Source organism: Eurypyga helias, unplaced genomic scaffold, assembly GCF_000690775.1.
Source record: "Eurypyga helias isolate BGI_N326 unplaced genomic scaffold, ASM69077v1 scaffold9183, whole genome shotgun sequence".
NCBI classification, from domain to species: domain Eukaryota; kingdom Metazoa; phylum Chordata; class Aves; order Eurypygiformes; family Eurypygidae; genus Eurypyga; species Eurypyga helias.
Window position 1 is genome coordinate 30,556 of NW_010241828.1, and position 22,692 is coordinate 53,247.

The following is a 22,692-nucleotide window of genomic DNA, read 5'->3' on the forward strand; positions in this document are numbered from 1 at the left end:
AGTGTTAAGTTCTGCTGATATTCCCCTTAACTCAGTAGGGAACTCAAAGGTTTCAGCCTTAAAAGACTGGGATCAATAACAACATTGCTACTTGGGCAAACGTGAGGGAGCAGAAAAAGCCCAGCTCTGAACATCAGCTGCAAGTGAGGGACACCAGTGCCTACTGACCAGCAGATCTGGTGAGAGCGTGCAGGGGTTTTGTTTGGGGAACCTCATCTACAGCAACATCAGTAATTGCCTCTGAGAGCTACACTCTGCATCAGATGAGAATCAGGCCGTCTGATTACACAAGTAACAAATCCAAAGTCAACAATAATCCACATATAGGGTTGTAAATGTTGACACCAGCAGTTATTTCTGATTGTCTGAAAGAGTAACTCATCTGGGCTGTGAGATTCTCCTTTATCAAAACAACGTGCCTGCCTGGAAACAGTTCTCCACTACTGAGTATCTAATGAATGTTTTTTCTGTATAAGAGGCTTCATAAGCATAATAATAATAAAAATTTATCCCCTATCACCAGCAGGGTGAACAGTACAGCCCCAGTGGGAACAGGAGCTAGGCTAACAAAGAAGCTGAATTCGTAGTAAATAAATAATGTGTTCAAGAACTTTTCATGGTTTTATATTTCACAGAAGAAAAATCAATTTTGGAAGAAGGCTCTCCCTCATTGTGTTTTCTGACACAAAAGTAAATACAGATGTAGATGCATTCACAAAAAATTAAATTATCTTTTCTAAAGTGCTGTTGTTAAACAAGTGGTGACAGATTAATATAACCCAGCACCAATGCAAAAAGCTTGCAATGTGCACTCCACTGGAGTACCAAGTTTATAAAATAAAAGAATTGTGGCATGATTATCAGTCTGTATATAGTTTTATATAGTCCATATAAAATATGATTCCTCCCTAATCCATATCTATCATACTGGGATGTGTTTTTCAGTACTATACAAAGCAGTAAAAATTACAGATGCTATTTGCTATCAAAGCATGTGGACAAGTATGTGCATCATCTACCACTGCTGCAGATTAAAAGTATTTTCAGCGAAGATCATACTGCATTGCCCAGGACATGGCTCCCAGCCAGGTAGAGAAGATATTTTTTCTTCAGATGTGGGATCTGAAATAATGCCTGAAGCAAGACTCAAACAAGAAGTCAAAATTTTGAAATTCAAGCAAGTAATTCTCTGTCCAACCTCGCATGCCTAGCTTTGTTTAAATCCGCACTAAACTGACACCAGCTCCGGTGATCTTGGTGGACAGGCGACTGCCGCCAGCTCTCCGAAGCTGCAGCGCTTCAGGAGCGCAGGAGGCTGCACCCGAGCTAGCAGGAGCCTGCAGACGGGCATAGGGGAAGAGAAAGCCTACAGACAGATGTCAGACACAGAAAAACACTGGCATTACAGGCAAGAATGTTTGGACCTCCTTCACTGGAGCATCTCGTCTACCTCAAGAAAACGGAAAAGAGTGGCAGAGCTTTGGATCAGGTTTGGTGAAAGGCACCTGCACACTCACTGCAGGTAACCTTTAAGCCCTTTCCGCAAGGATGGAAAGCAGTGTTCATTACCTTAAATGTGTTAACTAGAAATGTGATCGTTAAAACTAATTAAAGACGTTTAAAAGCTGTGTTTGACTCACTGTTATGTAATACTAAGGGAAATCTAAGATCTATTTTAGGACTCTGAAAATGAGGGCAAAACAAATGGCATACACAAACATGAACCTGTATCCCCAAGTCCTGCTCCACAGCTGGACTTCACCAGCCCTGACATGCTCACCTGTTACCTGGGAAACAACCCAGAGATTTGACTTTTCAGCACCAATTCCTCTAATTGTACACCTGATAATATTTTCTTGCAGTGATGACTCCTATTTTCACCCCCTCCTTCCCCTTTTCTTCAGCATATAAACACATTACAGTACCTTTCCCTGTAAAATAACGCAGTGTTCATCCCACCTCTATTTTATTGTTAATGTTCATGAAACAGGATGCCCTCAGTTGCTGCTACCCATTTTCTCTACCTCCTCCCCTTCTATGCAAATTGTCCTCCCCAGGTTTCAATGCTGTAGGTTACCTTTCATCACCCCAAAGACTCAGCCCTTATTCCCTGCTCTCTTCCCACTCAATATCATCCCTGGAGAACTCTTTAACTATGTGCATTTGACTGTCACCCTTGTGCCGAAACGCACATCCCTCCACTTGTTCTGCCTTGCACAGCCAAGGCTCATTCATCACACGACTTGGCTGAAAGCTAACAGCACTGAGACCAAATCCTCTCAGTTTTTTCTATAATGTTGCAACAAACCCACAAAGCACTTGGCTAGTAAACTCACATCCTTGGGATTACCTCTGAAGTCTTGTTCTCCTCTAACACCATGGCTTCCACTGCAGGACCAACACTTAGCACACACAGTGTTGTGGGGAACCTGATCCCTTTATCTTCACTAGTCTACTGCCATGCTTTTTGTTGCCTAAAAATTATCCAATTTTAAGGGTTGAGCTTTTTTGATCAATTCGGGTTTGATGAGTCAAGTGCTGTGATTTTCATTCCATGTTGAAAGGATCAGATCCAAGACAGAAAGGACAGGAACACATCTTCCACCAGTAAAAGCAGAGAAGGAAACTAGGCTGACAGTATTTGGGTGACCAGAACTGAGGTCTATGTGAATTCTGCCTAAACCTGACTGAATCCCCTTTTTAGTTTCTATTGTGTGTTCAAAAGCAAATCAAGCTTCTGAACAAGGAGGGGTGAAAAGCAAGCAACACCTAGCCCAACGTGATGCACTAATAGCAATAACAACCATTTTGAAACCCTGTGCTTTGCAGCAAAATGCAAATTGTGTCTCCTGCAATACAATATGTGAATCAAAGCAGACAATGCCTGGGGTTCACTGCAGAACACAGAACAAAACAAGTTATCCTAAACCAACCTCCCCGTCAGCCCGCGACTGATGCAAGCTCGGGACTGCCAAACAGAAAGCCGAATGGCATGCCAGGGTTCCGCTCACTTCATCCGGCCTTACCTCAGGAAGAGGGACAGATGGTGCCAGTGACTCAGAAGAACGCCAAAAGGCTCCCATCTCACAGCAATAACCTATGTCCCAGCCCCGTGACAGTCTGTCAGCCACGTAAACAGTATTTTTCAAGGACGTGAGAGTGAACTTGGTGCTGGCAGGAAAACACAACAGAGTGCTCTCAGGGATAACTTCTCATTTTCCAGCCTGGGCAAAGATGATTCCATTCTGCACTGTTTCACCAGTGTGCTCCAACATGTGGGAAATAATGCTTAGCAACATAAATTACAGTTTAGTGTACAACTTTTGACTAGGTTAAAATTGTCAAAAACCTTTCCAGGAACGAAAAGCCTCAGGGAAAGCATAAAAGCTTTGTGCACAAGACTGCATGGCTTTAAAGGAAATCAATCCCAACATTAAAATCTGTAAAAAAAAATCCAAACCCTCCAGATTCTGCTTATCTATTTTCCTCATTTTTTCAATTAATGTATTTGCAAAGTAAAACAAAGCGGTTGTAGCTCTGTTCCCTACTGCCTAAGTCTTTTCCATTTCCAAACTGTAAAATTATGGCTTTCCCATTTCTAGTGCAGGAAAACAAATACGACATTGCAACTGTACTCCTTTTCCCAAAAAGTAACCACACCGCAGAGTGAACAAACGCAGGGAAGCACTGGCTCAACCCCTGGTCCCAGGAGCCAGGACTGAGTGAGGGCAAAGGAAAGAGGGGACAGAGCTTTGCATTGGTAGACTGAGACCTGGGCAGACACAAACTGCTGGGAAGACCTGAGCCAATAACAGCTACAGTGATGGTATTCTTTGAGTCATGATGCTGTAATGACCTAAGCACGCTAAGGTTCATGGGGAAGAAGAATTTTCTCTTAGTAGACAAAACCGCAGTGTGAGACAGTAACGTATCGACCCAAACTGCTATTCTGGGGGGCTGTTCCAAAATGAAAGCTTTAGATGGCACCTTTATGTCCCTCAATAGTGACACAGAGACTTCCAGTGTTGCAACCTCAGCTCGGTGCAACACTCAGAGGCTTGTCAGTCACAACAGTTTTCATTTGCCCTCCCAGCTCGGAGCTGTTTCTCAGAAGACCTGCTGAATCCCCGCTCCTTCGCGTGCACACCAAAGCACTCTGCCCTCTGCCCCTTCCTCTCCTCTCCACACTGTCAGCCTGGCACCCACCTCTGCCAGCACTGAGGCCAAACATCATCTCTGTGCTAGTAGCTCACATGGAAGCTTCTCTTTTCCGGCCCCCTCCTACACAGTAACTTGAAATCACAGCCTGTTGCTCTGAATAATGTCCACCTTCTAATCTCGATGTGGCTAGAGGAGGAGCTGCTAAACTTGGCACCCCTACCTCCGTTCTCAAACACTGCGCATCGCAGAGCTGAGCCATTCATCACAGTCAGGCCCTAGTGTCATATTTGATTTTGACCTCTCTCAACCACCACACATCTCACCTATTGTTTACATCTCACAAATTCTGCTTTCATGGTGTTGCTTAGGTGATATAGGTGGCTGAGAGAATGTGGTCACCAATGCAGTAAATTACCTTTTTTCCCAAAAACAGAGGCTTGCCTTTGTTTTCAGAGAAGACATCAATGCGGCAAATGTATGTTTTTTTCATCTCAGTCCTCATATCTGCTTTCCTAGCCTGTGATTTAATGAAAGATTAAAGACTAGCTTATGAAAGTTCACCACGGCAACTGCTGATGTCATTGGGAACTGGATTCCCAATTGGGGCTTAAAGAAAGATGAAGACCATGTTGATAATTGACAATAATTTCTGACATTATTCATCTAACTAATTAAGCCACAACTCCATGCCACTACACATGCTCAAAACTGAATGAACAGAAAATGTAGCACCATTAATATGGTTAGCTATTGTGTTACATAAATTTAGCCCACAGAAATTAACTGTTCATGGAAGGTACAGATTATTTACTCCTTTCCCATTCAGCAGCTGAAAAACAGAATTATTCATGCAGCTACTTCATAATGCTATGCCTTTTATTATCCTACTGAAAAAAAAATGTGCATTCTTCCTCAAAAAATGAACCTAAGTGCTGTATCCCACATGCTGTAAAATGAAGCAAGGTTTTCATCCATTTAATTGCAAGCAAACTTAAGCATTGAAGAAAAGGAGACACACATTACTAGCTTGGTCAGCCTTGCATGTGAGACACAAGTAGTGATTCTCCTCCTCCCCGTGTTTGCCATGTTTTTTTAGAAAAGATAAAAGTTTTGTTAATGTACAAACCCAAGAACAAAAAGCACATTTAAAGTCACCAAACTCTATTTGTGTTCCCTTTTTGACTCCTTCTGAGGGATGTTACCGTTAAAATGCCTTTATGGTAGTTTGTTGCTTGCTCCATCCTCCTGCAGCAACCCAAAACCAGTGTATTGAATGGCAGTCAGCCCCATGGCATGGAGGTACACCAAATAAAGGAGAATACCTGCCACAATCCCAAAATTCTTGGGGTGGAGCCTGAGGGGTTGTTCAGAACTTCAGCAGACAGATCACGAGGAAAGAATGTAATTAGAGGTGGAAGCAAAGGCCCATTACACAGCTTCAAGAAACACTAGCAACGAGTACAAATAGTTATTCTTTGTGTATCTACTATGATCACAAGTATTTGGATGACAGGAATGAGAATGGAGGTAGACGGACCACCTTCTCCTTGGAACTGAAGTGAAATCCCTGAGACCTGGGACTGTGCCTGAGTCCTGGACACAGAGCCAAGAGGCTGCACAGTTCTGCTACACAGTGGGGCTGCCATCCTCAGTGAGGGACATCAGAGCTCATTACAAAAAAACATAAGGTTGTCAAAGGGGACCTCTTAAGAGAAGACATTTACAGTCACCTATGAAAGTAAAACAATTCATCAAGAAGATTTAATGGGACAAAATATCAACAGTATGAAAAAGAACATATAGAGTAAGGCTCACCTTGCAAGTAAGATGCTGCTCTGTGTGATTTCATTGCTACAGCTTAAAGAACACACATGGTTCGAGTTGATCCCGTGGATCACCAAATGGATTCATTCTTAATTGGCTTTCCATGCAACCCTCTTTAAAGGCTTGAGTACTACTTTCATTTGATACTGCACTGACTTTCTCTGAAGTTTCTTCCTATGATGGTTACCCTGATCAATTAGTGTGCTATAAATAGAGAGATCAGGTTCCTTTCACTGGTCTCATTAAAATGCACCCCTGCTGAATATCTGTGGAGAACTGAATTGGATCATACTGATAGCAATAGTATGAAGATGTTCTCAGGTTTTCCAGTGAAAATCAATTGCTCAACATTTCTAACAAAAAGCTTTGAAAAGCATGACCCAATGGAGCTCAGCTAATGCTCAAAACATGTCAAACCTTGCTTGCATCTCTAAAACCTCCAAAGTTATGGGATGGGAAAGTAAGTGGTTAAAGGGGCTCAGCCAGTTCCTCACTGATATAAAAGCCCTCACAAATAAAACCATTTATCTGCAACCTTTCATAATGGAAATACGATGCTGGAGGTATGCATCTAACCCATATAATTCTTCCGGAAAGTGTAATAAGGATTCGAGAAGGGACACAGTTGCAAGGCACATTTGGTCTGTCAAAGTCACCATGTAACGACGATGTGCTTGCCAACCAAAACTAGAGGGGACTGATAATACTGGGCGGTATGATATGTGCTAAGTATTGCAGGTGCATTGTCAGCTATGACTTCAAAGATGTTAATCTATATTTGGTAATGGTATGGCAGTATAACTTTTAAAATTTTGTTTTAGAAACAATGTTTTACTCAGTGAGTTTGAAACAGACGTAAAATAGGAAATGGAACTGTCTACTTTGAAACATTTCAAAATCTAATCTGAAGGGCAGCTTTTATGTCTCCACTCTGCCCTATATGCTGCCCTATCCTTTCATAACTATCCTGTCTTCTCCTAGCATCCTTTCTGTCCTCTTTTCTCCTCTGCTAAGCACCACCCTTCAAAATATTTTCCATCTTCCTCCCAAAATGAAGCTACTTTTTCACCATAGACTCCTCTGCAGGTTGAAAATACCTACTGCAAAGGTTAGGTTTTTAATTACTGCACTTGACTTACTGAACGTATCCACTGTTTCTATACACGCTTACTGGTGTCTGGAGTCTACTCTGTGGTTTATTTTGTATGAGGTCTGAAGGATCCATTGCAGACCTCAGATGACTGGCTGTACCTTGCAAAGAATTTGTGAGAAGAACGCTGAAGAACTACCAATACTTGATGATTTTCCTGGATTCTTCATATTTAGCATGGTGGCTTTCAGCCAGAAGATGCAGAGCTCTAAATGATACTTGCAGTCAAATAGCTTAGTGCAGAATGAAGGCACCTCCCAGTCACCCTGGAAGATTTTATGAGTAAAAAGGCACATGCAGTGCAATATCAGAATTAATAAAAACTGCAGTTTAAACATACCTTCAGGGAGGCCCTCTCCTGAATCACAGCAGATTGACTTTTCTCCTTCTAGAAAATGTTTTCAATAGGAGGAGTGCAAAGGGTTGAAAATCAGCTCTTTTCAGATAGAAATCCCTCCCCAAAATGATTCTAACAGATGTAACAGGTTCTTAAGAACCAATTTAAAAAAGCAAGAAATTCACAAATACATTTGAATATACAATCTTTAATCACTAATTAAAGACTGCATTTTCCAATGCCGCTGTGTCCCATAAAATAAGGGAGCTGAATACACATTTCATAGTCAGAACTCAAGGCCATAATGTGAGGGACAACACAAAATGCAACCCACGAGAACCAACAAGCACCCCGACATAGCCAGAACTGTTCTGGGTGAGATGCTGACATGAGACTTTCTCAGTGCCAGGTGCTGGAGTTATAATGAGTTTTTTGGATTGAACGTATACCCAAATTTCCACCAACAGAATGATATGTGCAGGCACCTCAGATTTCAGCCCATGTTTAGATGTCCATTATTTATAAACAAAACACTAGTGCTCGATCCTTTTTATGACAGAAAACAGTAGAAAAGATTACAAGTACTATTTTCCCATTCCACATTTAAAAAAATTAGAATTTTTTTTAAATAAATTATTCTGATCTTTGCAAAATATGCAGAAAATGACTGGACAAATGCATTTTACCTGGGGACTTGAGGTGGGGTTATTTTTAAAAAAAAGTATTATCCAAGTTGGCGTATGATGTTTTAGAGAGAGTTCATAGTTATTTTTTCCTTAAGAAATAAAATTTTCTTTGTGTGTTATAAATCTAAACTTCCAGTTCCTGAACTACTTTAAATCACTAGATATAGCACTTATTTAAACATATGCATATTAAACTATATGAGAATTGAATTGTCTTAATTTTTTTATGATTATGAAACATGAGATGAAAGAAACTATCACCAGCCACATAATTTCACATTTTTATTGCACTTCCCTCTAGAGAAGTTTCCCATGTTTGTTTTTCAACATTAGTGAAATACCACAGCAGGTAGTTTTCCTGCGTGCAATATTTTGGGGAACAGGCCCTGAAGGCTTAGGTGATACCACAAGAACTATGTGTAAAGGCAGTATGTACTGAAGACAATAACATAAAACCAACTGTACACAGCCTAATAAATTCACAGAGCATTTATGAGCATCCCAGAAAACAAAGTTTAGACTGATTTTGGAAAACATTTCCAAAAATGATCCAGCATATCCTTATGAGGTAAGCCTGAAAGATGTGTACATAAATGGATTGATAACACAGGCAATTTGGACAGTATCAAAAAAAGTGAGTTTAAGCTCCCGTAATAAAGAGGATCCCATTGATTTTCACATCTCACCATCTCCAGCAGCAAACAAGACAGAAAGAATGTCTCCCAGTCCTCATTCCAGATCACTGCTGTTGCATATAGATATTCCATCAAACAATACCCTTCTTTGGGTTACTGACAGTCACACACCTATTCCTGCTTTGGACCCAACAGCACATGGTAAAACAGCAAAGGGTTTTATGGGAGATGACATTTTGAAACAGAAAAATTAGGATAAATGTTGAGAAGAAATCTGAAGAGCAAGCAGTCATAGAAAGGTTTCCAAACACTATGCCAGACCTGCCTTTGAGACTTTAAACTGTGTGAAGTAATAGAAAATATCATGCATGAGATAATCTTGCATGAGCAGGAAGGAGAACTATGATCTTAAAACACATCTTCTGCCTCTGATGTTATGATTTAGACCAAACTAGTTGTATTTCTGAGTGCCCTTACGAGGAGAAATACTATTTATTTCCTTCATGGCCTTAAGATACTGAAGAAAAGAGAAATATTTAGTCTGAGAAAAATCACTTCCAAAACCAACTATATATTTTGAAGCTGAAGAATGGTCATAATCATACAGTTGTTGAACTGTGGCCTCCAAGACACCACTGTAAGTCAATCACAGTGCCAAGAGTTAATTCAGCACTACAAGCCCTTCTTTTCTAATGCTGGTGCCACTCCCCTTAGCATATGAGTTTTTCAGCTTAATCAAGGCAATTTGGTCACTATCTTTATTTCACACAGCCAGATTCAGTTTCCCAATACAAAGAAATAAAACAGAAGAGTGGTTAGCATTTAGCAAAAGCTCATGAAAGAGGTAGTCTGGACGTACAGGAAGAATCACTCCTATTTTATTTCTCTCAATCTGCAATGATTTTAATTGGATGGTTTTCTCTGTTGACATAACTGATGGAAAAAATGTCAACTACGTGCATTTTCATTGGCTTCTACACTAACCAGGGCTACTTTGTTGAAGTAGAAGAAAACACCAGCAACAAAAAATCTTCTTTTCCTGGATCATGCCATGTCATTCCACTACATCCCCAGAAGCTCCCAACATCTCCTGCCCGGCCCCATGAGCTCTGAGTCGTATATACCAAGCAGAACAGCTCCAGCCTGAGGAACTACAAGGACTGTTTTGGTGGCTAGAGGAGTCATTTGATAGGTGAACTGATCAGGACTCACTCTCTAGTGCTGCTTTCCAGAGCAGTGCGAAGGGCAATGGGAACATCGGTTAAAAGGAGATGTGATGTTGGGAGATTTGAAGTTGATTAGATGCCAGATGTGGAGAGCATCTGAATATTGAGACCACAAAAGGCTGAGATGTCCTAAGGAGTCTAAGATGAACACACATGGTGATTAAGGTTTTGGAGCATGACATCAGGACACCGAGACAAAGAAAAAACACATCAGTGACGATGGGTACAAAGTAAGGCTGTGTCAACAGGAGTGCATGAGGAACTGGGGAAGCAGTAGGACTGGGGCAAAGGCTGCTCAGAGGGAAAAAGGCAGGAGGAATGGGCAGAAGAGTCTGTGCCAGTTAGGTCAAAGCGCCTGAACAAAAGCCAAGATCCCCAAAACTAATCAGGCCTTGCTTACAGCAAACATCTGCAAAACGCTGGCAAAGCGCCCACTCTCTTTCTCACACGGGTTCACATGGGGGATGACATCCTACTGCAGGCAGCTACCCCGCCAGCTCCAGCGGCAGTGTTTGAGTGGTGGATATTTAACTCCACTGAGCATCTTTGCAGTCTTCAGTAAGATGCCACACGGCAGAGTTTCTGGAATTGAAAGGGGAATTCAGTTTACTGCTTCTCACCATTTGTTTCAAAGAGGCAGCTGCCCAGGGGGCATTACGTGCATTCAAAGAGCATCTAATGAGGAGCTCTCAATTTGGGCCATGCTAGGATTCAGGCTCCTGGCTTGGGGGTTCAGGAGAAGTCTTTAATCCTCCTGATGAAAAATAAATGGCTGCTGGACTCAGAACATAGAAAAGGTGTCTGAAAATCAGACCATGGCCTGTCACAATGAGCACCCCAAATTAGCAGACACTTTTAGCAGTAATCTTTCAGTGGAATAGCCCTTGGCTGAAAAAAAAAATAGAAGAGATAATAGTATCCCCTCATCTTAAAAGTGTGCTTGTGAGAATAAATAAACTGCCATTTGAAAGGCATTCAACAATTCTTAATTGATGAGCATCATAAAAGGATCTTGCAAGGATATTAATTATTCTGTCTTCAGATAACAGGTTAACAGCTGGGACCACGCTGAATAATGGCTGTGTCTATACAGACATGCCTGTAAGTGACTGAACTCTGGCTCCAGCCATCAAATCCTTTCTCACCTGGCAGGTTGAGCCCATCCAGACAGCCCATGAAGAGCTAGAACTAGCAATTACTTCCAGTCTACCTGTTTTCCACAGTAAATTGCGGGCAAGCATTTTGGATGGCCTTTTTACAAGTAGAGAAGATCAAATATATGCAAACGCTCACAAAATATCAAGCTCTTAGGAAAAATATCTCATTCTGCTGCTGCTACAAAAGATGAGTTGAACTGGTAGTCAACTGTGCTGTTTGCAAGCACATTCTTCCATTCTCTTGGCTGGTCCTGAGCTCAAGGGAGTCCAGAATTTACAAATAGCTTAATTCTTTGATAAAAAACTGAACGAAAGCAGCTACATAATTTACTAGCTCTCCTGAAAGCAGAAGATACTCCCATTAAAAGCTTGAGCCTCCTACTTTTTAATATCCTCCCAAGCACTATGTGAAGTGTCAGGACCACGCTCTCAAAAACTGGTGGAAAACTCAAGCACTGAATGAGTGGGTTTTATGACTCTAAGTTTGGATGCAAAGACATTTAAAGCTCTTTTTTTTGTGTTTTGCTGCTCACTGCTACTCATTGCTAGTACTGAGTAACTGTTCCTTAAGCTCATTATTCACAATCTTCTGCACAGCACAGAGCGTGTGTCCATGTAATTACATGAAGTCAAAATACTGTTTTCAGAGGTATCCTTAGTTTTGGAAGTTCCTGACTTACAAGTTCCCGAAACTGCAACCTGCTGGTTATATAGATGTAGTCCAGAACTAGGTGGCAAAATTTAACAATCATCTGTGGATATCTAAATAGAAAGGTGAATCAACCATGATGTTAGGATAAGATTCCCTGTAAGATACTAATGAAGTTTATGTGCAAAGAAAATGGGAGTAGGAAGTTCTGTCCTTTTCATCACCAGACTGTACATGCTCTGGCCTCTGTTGCTTCCACTTTACACTGCTGCAGCAAATCTGATTGAGGTTATTATCCTTGCAACTCACAAGAACAGCTGTTTGAAAGATGTTTTAGATTGCAGTAGTAGCTGCAAGCATGCTGTCTTTGTGTTCCTTCTGTTTTGCTTTCATGTTCACAGTAACGAGTTTGTTTTAGCTTATGAAGCCTTCCTTTGTTACAAAAAAAAGTCATGAGCAGTCGAAAGACCTTCCTTGTCCCCCACAACACTATGGCTCTCTCTTCCTGTAAGCATTCTCAACCCAAAAGCAAGAGTCTTCTGTCTGCTGCAACAACGCAGGCTGTCCACGTATGTTCAATTCCCAGTTTAAATGGGTATCATCTCTCCTTCCCCAGATTCTTACCTAGAGGAAAAGCATTAATATTTACCCACCAATAACTATGCAGTTTTGCAAAGCATTTGGAGGTACAGCCTGCCTAGGACAACATGCAAAACAAATCTGTCAATTATGCAACTACTGTTATAAGCTAAATAGAAATCAAGTATGAAGAAGGATTTAGTGTTCCAGATTTTAGAATCCTAAATATCAGTTAATCAGTTAGTGGTTTATGCATACCCACAACTTCCCATTCTGTACTTATAATTACCTCCAAAGATGTCTGTTGGAGTTAATAATAAACCCCAACTTTCAATATCATTTTCAAATTGAACTTTTGGTCTTTGAGACTGTTTTTACCTGCTTTGTGAAAACAATGCTCTCTTGATACTTAATAAAAAGCCTATATAGGCAGCTATAAAAGAACTATCACAAAGGAAATAATCATACCCAGAACCTTCCTCCCTGCCTTCTGCCCAAGTGTTCCCTGCTTGGTGTTCAGGCAGAAGTGGCCTGGGAGTGCCGGGAGCACTAAAATGGAAGAAAGGTTATTAAGAAAAGGGGGAAGGGAGGTGTAATATACACATGACCTGTTTCTAGACCACCAAAAGTCCATCAAACCCCATATTCTGTCCTTAACAGAGAGCAAAATTGAGAGCCTACAGCAGACACAATGCAGACACCATATGTGGTATTTCCACTCAGCATTCACCTCATCTTCAACTATGTGCAGCCCAAGAAATTCTGAACTTTGATGTCATTTTTCAGTATTTAGCAATCCTCAGCTCATTTATCTTCCACAAACGTATCCATTTGTTCTGAACAGAACTAGACTTTTAGCACCCAGAATTTCCCTTGGCAAGGAGCTCCACAGATTACCCGGATATTGTACAAAGAATCACCGTGTCATATAAAGAGCTAGGCCTCTTGCTAGTGTCAACATTTCTTAAAATGGAGATGACAGAGAACATCTGTGGCTCGTCCACTTTCTCTAGCCACCCATAACCTTGTCTGTAACCTGGTGTGACCTCACAGGGGACTCTGCTTTGAGCAGGAGTTTGGACTTGCTTATCTCCTGAGGTCTCTGAATCATATTACGTTACTATGGTTTTATAGACACCTGTAGTTTCTCTCCACAGGTTTTCTTCTTCCATCCTGAAGAATCTAGTTGTCCTTTGTACAGAAACCAGCCCATACTTTGGGGTCTTTTTCCCTTCTCCATGCCTACAGTAGTCTTTCTGAGAGAGAAAATCAGACGCAGCCACAACACTCAAGATGTAAGTGATGGCACAGGTTTCTGCAGTTGGCTTCACCATGTTCCCTGCTCTCCATTCCTTTCCAAAAAAAATTTGATCTGCTTTCTTGACCAATATTGTGTACTGAGATTATATATTTATGGAGCTACTTATGAGAAGATAGTATCAAGATGCCGTTCTGGTACGGTAATAGCTTAGAGTTCATCACTGTGTATGTATTAGGACTGGTTTTCTTCTGAGCTCCCAAGAGTTCTCCTTTCTATGGGAAGAGTAGCTGAAGCACTCAGACTACAACCCAGGTAAAGAATCAAAATTTTGTAAGGTTTTTCAGTTTTTTGAAGTGACTTTACTCAAGGCACTAGGGTGTTGCAGCACACAATGTTGTAACACTCCCTGCACTCAGGAACCCCGCTGCAGAGTAACATGGGCTCCTTCACAAGCCCAAATTCAGTGCTCAGCTACAGAAAGGGATGAATAAGGGAGAAGTGAGCACGTAACACTGGGATTCACAGACATCCGTGCATCAAACACCCTGGGGGAGAGCCAACACACTGTGCTGTAGTCAGGGTACAGATTTTGGTCTCACCTCTCAAAAAATGTCTTCCTTCTGCTCAGGTTTCACAGCTCTGAGCCAAAACCTAGGCACCTAATCCAGGCAGATCCTCCTCAGAAAATAGAGAATATTACATGTTGCATATGTTTATGTTCTTATTCTTCCCTATGGAAGGCACAGGGGCTCTAAGTGCAAATCTTCCTTCTCATTGACTAGAAACAACATAAATGCTGCAGCCACCAGCATCCACAGGGAAGAGTATTGCTCCTTTTTTCCAAAAGGATAAAGCCAGGATATCAGGTACAACTGGAGCATCAAGAGTACCAAAAAAAGTGCTCCCAACCTCTACAGGAGGTTTTAACTTCTTGGCTAGCAAAACCATTTGTTTTAAAAACCAGCACTGACCTACATTGCACCAATTGTTTGGTACAGCACTGTTGGGATGGGTATGTTGCAAATTCACATCAGTTTACAGATAATCACTGTCCTTTAACATTAAAAATTTCATGGCCAAAAGGTTCTTTCCCTGAAAATTTTACTTATTCTAATGTATACAAGTCAGGGTTATGGTTCTTTTTACGCTCCCATTTAACAAACATGCAGACAAAGCATATAGCAGAACTCGTATTCAGTCGAAAACTGCATCTATTTACTTATCTTACTTTCAAAAGCAATATCCTGAAAAATAAGCAGTTGTGAAGAGCCCAGAAATGCCATAGCTTGTAATCAACTCACTTTGGTACGTGCCATATTCAATATTCTGCTCATCATGGAGGCTACGCAAAGATAATGCAAATCTAGTAGATTTCATTCAGGAGGCAAAGGGACTTGGTTAACATCAAATTCAGTGGTCACTAATCCCACTTGCCCTGTCCCTTTCCACCCAAGTAACACTAATATTTAAATACCCCAAATGGTAAAGTTCAGCATCTTGAGCCCTGTTAAATTTTGTAAGCCAAAGTAAATTCCATTTCTCTGATTAAACAGCGAGTATTTACAAAGATCATAAACAGTGTGTGTGAGTTGTTCTTGTCCTTCTTCATACCACCTGACTAAGCACTTTTTACTTCTACATGATTCAGAATAAAGTTTCCACTGTGCATTTTTGTCCAAAATAAAAGGAAGCCCCTGTTGAGGGTAAGGGAATGTAACATTTCAGGCATGAGATCCTGCAGGAAGGTGCAAGTAAACCTGTGCCTTCCCCAGGATCTCTCTGTACTGCCTTTTCACCATGCTTTCCTCTACTTCCCTCCTGATCGCAACTGGTTTTGAAGTGAGGTTGACCCTCGAGATGCTCAGTACAGTTGTCTTTAGCCTTTTCCATTGATTCTAATATATCTTTACATAGAAAAAATCATCAAGTAAAAGAAAAAGGAAAGAACAAAAATAGAAACAAGGCCCCCAGGTAGTATAACTATTGGGAAAATACCATTAGAGAGTCAGCCAATTTTGCTAGTATAAAAATGTAAGCTCTCATACCCTCAGTTCTCCACAGAAAATTAAGTGATGCATTATAAGAGCCCAACCAATTGATTTCTTCAAAACGCTTATGATAAAAGCCTTGTAATAGTTGCTGCTTACAGGTAACAATACCAGTCACAGATTAGGACAAATTCCTCAAGCGCTGGGAGAGTTTTATTTCACATTTGCCATTTCGATGCCTTCTCATTACCCCTTCTGGAACTCATGGCCAGCTGTACATCCTTAGAGTCAACAGGACTGAAAACAGTGAGCACAAAATGATGCCCAGGGTGGTGGTCACCATCAGACCTGGGTAATGTACAAAGCTGGGGGCATGGGTAAGTTAAGCCAATGGACTTCACCTCGAGTCAGTGAACCAACCAAATGTAGGAGAACACAGAGAGTCCTGCTAAAGTCTGATAGGTCACCCATCATATTTTCAGATGCAATGACCCACTGCAGCTCTTCACAAAATAACCATCTCTGATTAATGTCCAAGAACAAACACCACCATTAAAAAACAAAGACTACTAAAGTATTTATTCATGTTCTAAATGAGAAAACAATTACTAACTTTGAAAAATGGCACAAAAAAGAAACTACTTTGAAAGCAAAAAAAGGAAATGCAGCACTATTAGAGTACAGATCTCACTGATGCCTTCTGATGTAGCTCTCAAGACCATGAAATCACACCATTGCATAAGGAAAAACAACAAAATGAAAACTGAGATCTTTTGTCTCATGACTGTCACTATCCTGTGTGCAACAGCACGCTGAACACTGGTTAAGTCATTTCAAGATTTACACCAAAACTCCATACTACTTCTATATAAGTTTCTTCAAAAATAGCAATATCAGAGTGAAGAAAGTTCAAGGATAAGGTTGTTATTTTGTTTTATGAGTAATAAAAATGTATAAATGATAAAAATATCACAGAAAAGGAATATATGTCCTTGGAAGACCAAGGCACACTGCCACAGGAGTGAATTACTAGGATTTTCAACACAGCAACCCAAGCTTGCACAGCGAACAACTACTTCACAGATTCTAGTTTTTCATTTTAATAAGCATTAAACATCATAGGAGTCAGCTAAGAGTTATGTAGTATCCTTTCCACCAATGTGTCTGTGCCATGTAAAATGCATTTACAATGAGCAGAAAGAAATTTACATCACTGTGTACTCAGTCCCAAAAGCTGCTGCTCAAATTAATCCTCATACAGCAACAGAACCAAGCACATGCTGAACTTTCAGTAAGCAAATAGCCCTAGCTAACTGTCTAATCACAGTGCCCCACACTTTTCAGGACAAATGATATACAGCCTGTCTCCAATGGAATCAACAGAAAAAAACCCAACCTGGCATGGCAGCAGCAACCCATATTTCATTAGCCCTGTGAAAAATGACAAGATCAACTGATTGCTTGTAACTTGCTGCTGCAGAAGCTATGGTCTGAATTTACAAGAAGCCAGTCGCTCCGGAATAAAGACACAACAGTTACCTCTTATTTAAGGCAAAGAAGGATCCTACACACCCAGAGTTACTGCAGTTAGCTGACTGAGCTCACACGTTAGCTTGCGCCACGGAAGCTAGCCTGCCCACCCAGACCTTAAGGTGTTAATAGCCTTGCTATTCAGAAGTTCTTGGATTTTTATTTGATTTTTTTTAGCCACTGAGATTTGTAATGTACCGCAAAGTGATGAAGAATGAGAAAAAGAAAGAAAACAAGGTTACCTGAAGGCCCTCTATGGCTAACCTAAGCATGCTTGGTGTGAGTTTGGAGGCTTGCTTGAAGGTGAAGTTGCTCCAGTCTATAATCAAAACAAATCCATTCACTTGAAGCTCAGGGTCTTCTATCATGGCTTCTAAGGAAAGAAGTATGGCGCGCAAGATATCCACCAGTGTGTACCTGTGAATGTTAAGGGGAGATTCAGTTAGGAAAGGAGCAATGGCCACAGACATGGAGTAGTTCTGAGCGTTATTCCTTTCTACTGCTTGTCAAAAGTTTAAAACAAAGGAATGCAAAGTTATCCTCAGAAGTCCTGGGTGTGTAAAGCTGGGAAAGTCTCAAAAGCTCAGTCAGATGAACACATCCTCTGGAGCAGCATCATGTACATCAGCCAGCCAGAACAAACTACAAGAATATAAGACACCAAAAAAAAAATTTGAACTTTCATGTAGCCTTCTAATCTGCTTTAATATCTATGCATTTTATTAAATGTCTGTTAAAATATATCTAGGCAAACTGTGTTTTTCTAAAATTGTAATGATTACCAAAATCTAACAACACAAGCCTAGACCCAAAGTTTCCACCTGTATTTTTCCAAGGGATTGAAATAACAGCTTCTGCAAAATTATCAACTAAAAACGGTATTTCCAAGTGCTTCCCTTGTCCATCACTCTGGGTCATGTTGCCTCTTAAATCTACAAAGGGTGTTACAGAAGGCTGGTTACTCAAGGATCTTGAAACAGAAAGTAACATATACTAGAGCTTTGAGGTGTTTCTGCTTAAGAGCAACAGCAACCTTTTAAGAGTTACTGAACAGCCTTCTGAGTACTTTGTACACCCAAATTATGTGGTTTCAGGAGTAAGGTTGGAACGTGGTATTCGTCGGACCTAGAATTTTCTATGTTAAATTTGGGTTTATAAAGATGCCACCTACAACAGGTAATTATGTCTTTTACATATTGCACATAATCTTTTCTTAGATTGATGATCTTGTAAAAGAAGACATAATTCCATATTACCAAGCCCTATTGACTATAATCTCTTTTTTGAAGCTAAAGCACCTAATAAAGCAACTGAATACCTTAAATATCTACAGCAATGTCATCTTTAGACTGCCATATAATAGAGTTATCAATGAACTTGCAGTTAAGCTTATTGTTTTTTCTTTTAAAAGGTGAAATACCTGAATTATCTGGGTTTTTTTAAGAGATATCAAAGTAGTAGTTTAAGTTTTGATTTTTTTTCAGACTAACTATGGTTTATAAGAAAAAGACTTTTTTAAAAGTAAGACAAATAGTTACTGAAACAGATGTAAATTTGCCAGTCCAGACCAGAGTATCAGATGTGGCATTAGAAAGCTAAACCAGAAAATGTCAGATAATCAAATACTCCAGGAACAAAAGAACTAATTAATTCTTCAGTGTTTGTGAAGATATTTTTAAATAAGGTCCTTTAAAAGTCTACCATGACGGCATCAAACCTAGAAGTTCTGAATATGATGAGTCTCCAGAGAAATCTTCACCATACTGCACATGCAGCAAAGAGCATGTGTGCCTATTGAGAAATTACATTAAATTACACTAAATTCTACTTGCTTTAATACAAGTGAACTGTTATGTACATAACTATATTTTGAAAGTATCTGCAAAAGGAAATAACACAAATTAAATTAATCTGACCTAGTTGTCTCCTCACATCATCTTTACATCTTTACTTTTGTGGCCAACGAAAACTCAGTGAACTGCCCAACCACGCACTCCAAGGAAAGGGATTTTGTGTGGCAGGGTTTTCATAGTGTGGCAGAGTTTACAGGGGTGGCTCCTGTAGGAAGCTGCTAGAAGCTTCCCCAGCTCTAAGTCAGATCCACCTCTGGCCATGGCCCAGCCTGTCAGGGCCTTTGGCATTAACATACTTAAGAGAGGAAAACAAGGAGAACCTGCAGTGGAGAGAGGAATGGGATGTGAGAGAGACAACGAGGCAGAGACTCAGGTTAGTGCAGAAAGGAAAGGAGGAGGTGGGCCGGAGCAGAGGTTCCCCTGCTGCCCATGGTGAGAGGGCAGGCTGTGCCCCTGTGCAGCCATGGAGGTTCTTGGGGGAGCAGAGACCCCCCTGCGGCCCAGGGAGGGCCCCACGCTGGAGCAGGAGGATGCGCCCAAAGAAGTCCCTGATGCTATGGGAAGCCCACGCTGGAGCAGGCTGCTCCTGAAGGACTGCACCCCGTGAGAGTGATCCGTGCCAGAGCAGTTAGTGAAGAACTGCAGCCCATGGGATGGACTCACGTTGGAGAAGTTCATGGAGGACTGTCTCCCATGGGAGGGATCCCACGCTGCAGCAGGGGCAGAGTGTGAGAAGTCCTCCCTCTGAGGAGGAAGGAGAGGCAGAGACAACCTGTGATGGACTGACCACAACTCCCATTCCCCGTCTCCCTGCACCACTGGTGAGGAGGAGATAGAGAAATGAAGAGCAAAGCTGAGGCCAGGAAGAAGGGAGGGGTGGGGGTTTTAAGATCTTTGCTTATCTCTCATTATCCCACTCTGATTTGATTGGTAACAAATTAAATTGAGTTTTCTTCCCCAAGTAGAGTCTGTTTTGCCCGTGACTGTAACTGGTGAGTGATCTCTCCCTGTCCTTATATTGGCCCACTAGACTTTCCTGATTTTTTCTCCTCCCCTTTCCACCATGGGGAGGAGTGAGCAGCTGTGTGGTGCTCAGTTGCTGGCTAGGCCTAAACCATGACAAAGAGTGTGTGTTCTCCCTAGAAAGCAAAAGGGGAAACATTGTTTTACACAATTCTTCTCTTCATTTTGGAAAACCTTATTTTGCTTTGAATTTGGTCTGGATGACTGGCATAAAAGTTTTCATATTCATTCCTCTCCTTTTCATTTTTGTGAGATTATCTTTTTCCTAAGGCTTTACTTTACTGAGATCTAAGTTTTACATGAAGTTTCGCATACTCCCTCTTTTTTGTTCACATTTTTTCAACTGGGAGAGAAAACAGCCCAAGAAAAATTCTTCTCTGGAATTTCCCTATGGAAATCCTCAGAACACTAAAATTCTCTATTTCCTTTTGTCAGGGATTAAAAAAAGACCATTTTTGTAAATGGAAATTTGTCCATGGTGGAAAAAAAGGTTGTGCCTTAAAGCCAAATTTGAAGGAAAACATTCAAAACCTGGATCCTTAAAGTTGTTTGCACAATTTGATCATCGAAGAACTGTTATGCCAGGACCCTGTTTTTGCAGTTGACACAGTAAAGCAAACCTGGAGCAACCTGCCCCCAGTGCCAGGGGGCACAGGGGCTGGTGTGGCAGAGCCAACACCTTGGGCACAGCACGGCTGATGCTCCCCCTCCTCCCAGCAGAGCAGTTCTCCCAAGACCAATTGCTGGATGTGTGGGGAAAACGCCACCGTTGCTGCTGAGGCCTCTGAATAAGCAAACCAACAAACACGTCCAGTACTGCAGTGCAAAGAGTGACCTGAGGAAAAATGAAGTCATTTGTCAGCTCTTTCCCAGACAAGTTTGCACATGTATAATGCAACGTATAGGGATTGTTTGGCAGCATGAAGCCTACAGACAGTTTTACTGGCACTAAGAAGGTCTTAGTTTGCCTAGCGTTTCTGCAGACCAGTCTACCTATCCAACACAACACTGGTGCCTGGGCAGTGGAGGGCACCTAATCAACACAGGAACTCAAAAATCCCCTGTATGACAAGCATTTTGTACAACTGCCAGCACTGGGATTAACACACGTGCTTATTAGCCTGAGGGAAGGAGGTTTACAGAGTCATGTTCAGGGTCAGGGGTGGGCTCACAGAGTGGCCAACTGCCTTCAAATCCCTGGTTACCTCCACAAGGTGGTGGAGGTCTCAGAATTACTATTTTCTTTATCACTTCATAAAATCAGATGGAGATACGCCCTGTAAGAGGAGTTCCCAGGGGCAACGTTGCACTGGGAAGGAAATTGCATCAGGCGAGACATTGGGAGAGCATCTAATGCCTCAGTCTGAGGAAGATAATCTATCAGAGCTCATACAAGAAACAGACATTAGAAATACTCAAATCCTGAAATTAGCCTCAAGCCCATTTGAGGCTGCCCCATTCAGAAGATCTCTCATTCTCCAGGAGAAGAGCTTGATGAAGCAGAAGGCAGCTGCAAGCACCCTACATCCAGTCCAAGAAGATGGGTGCCAAGTTCCTGATGAAGATCTCTAATGTCCTCCCTAGGGAGTTCAAGATGACGTCACATGCCTTGGATTAACAGCTCCTCAGGGACAGAAGACTGCCACTGCACAATCTGGTGCATTAGACATAAAGATTCTTTGTTTATGCGGGCAATCAGGTCTCTAAGACTGGCCATTAAATGGTCAATTATATATACCTAATTGATAATTATATAGATGTATACATGTAAACACAAATACACCTAATTATGTTCTGAATTTATTCAAGTCAATGGGAAAACTGTCAGACACCAATGCGATCAGGATTTCAGCCACTACAGAGAGCAACCAGTGGCCACAGGGCTGGGCTTCTACATACCTATGGCATATTCACCATCACTGTAACTCCTCTTGCAAGTTTGCTTAGTGTAACAAATACACTCCTCAAAAACAATGGTGATATTGTATGTTTCCCCACTAAAAAAGACAAAAGGTTGTGCTCTCAGTGAAAACAGGTCCTGAAGAACACAGGTTTAGATAAAAGAAAGTAGTAACACTTTCTGCTAGAGGAAGGTATCTGAACTACTCTTAAGTCTAAAAAGCCACATCAGGAGTATACAGGGACATGTCACTACCAACCAAGCTTATACCCTCAAATACCCTTCGGAACAATTAGTTGAAGACAGGAGCAGTTTTTCATTCTGTAATGGACCTCTCCTCTTAGTTTTGATACCTTACTTAAGTACAGTACAGAAAACCAGACAAGAAAGACAAATCCATTAGTGGATATTTAAAGCAGCTTTTACCCTGGACACATGCTGAGGCAAGCCAGAAATGTAAACCCAGTGTGATAGATGAAACCTTAGGTGCTGCAAATGGCAAGCTGAGTATTCAAACTATCAGCTGAAGAGCCCAAGCAAATGAAACATGATTGAGGAAACCATACTGAAGCCTTCACACAGCAAGGAGTTATTTGCATAAAGACTCATCTTTAATCTACTCCAGCCCCATGTTGTCCAGCATTTCACCTCACTGCTACTACCGTTCACGTCAGCATCAGGATGCACATGCTCTGCCATTACATACACTCCATCCTTGGCTGGGCTGTAGGGA

The 22,692-nt window shown here is 41.3% G+C and overlaps 1 protein-coding gene across 1 annotated transcript in view; it reads right to left on the minus strand.

The window, feature by feature from the left end:
• Positions 1 to 17,600, minus strand: part of LOC104507555 (clavesin-2) — a gene marked incomplete at its 5' end in the record, with an annotated part of 40,809 nt that extends 23,209 nt beyond the window's left edge. Inside the window, one exon of the mRNA XM_010148878.1 lies at positions 17,426 to 17,600. Within this exon, the coding sequence (XP_010147180.1) occupies positions 17,426 to 17,600 (175 nt within the window). The remainder of the gene's footprint in view (positions 1 to 17,425) is intronic.
• Between the last annotated feature and the right edge of the window lie 5,092 nt (positions 17,601 to 22,692).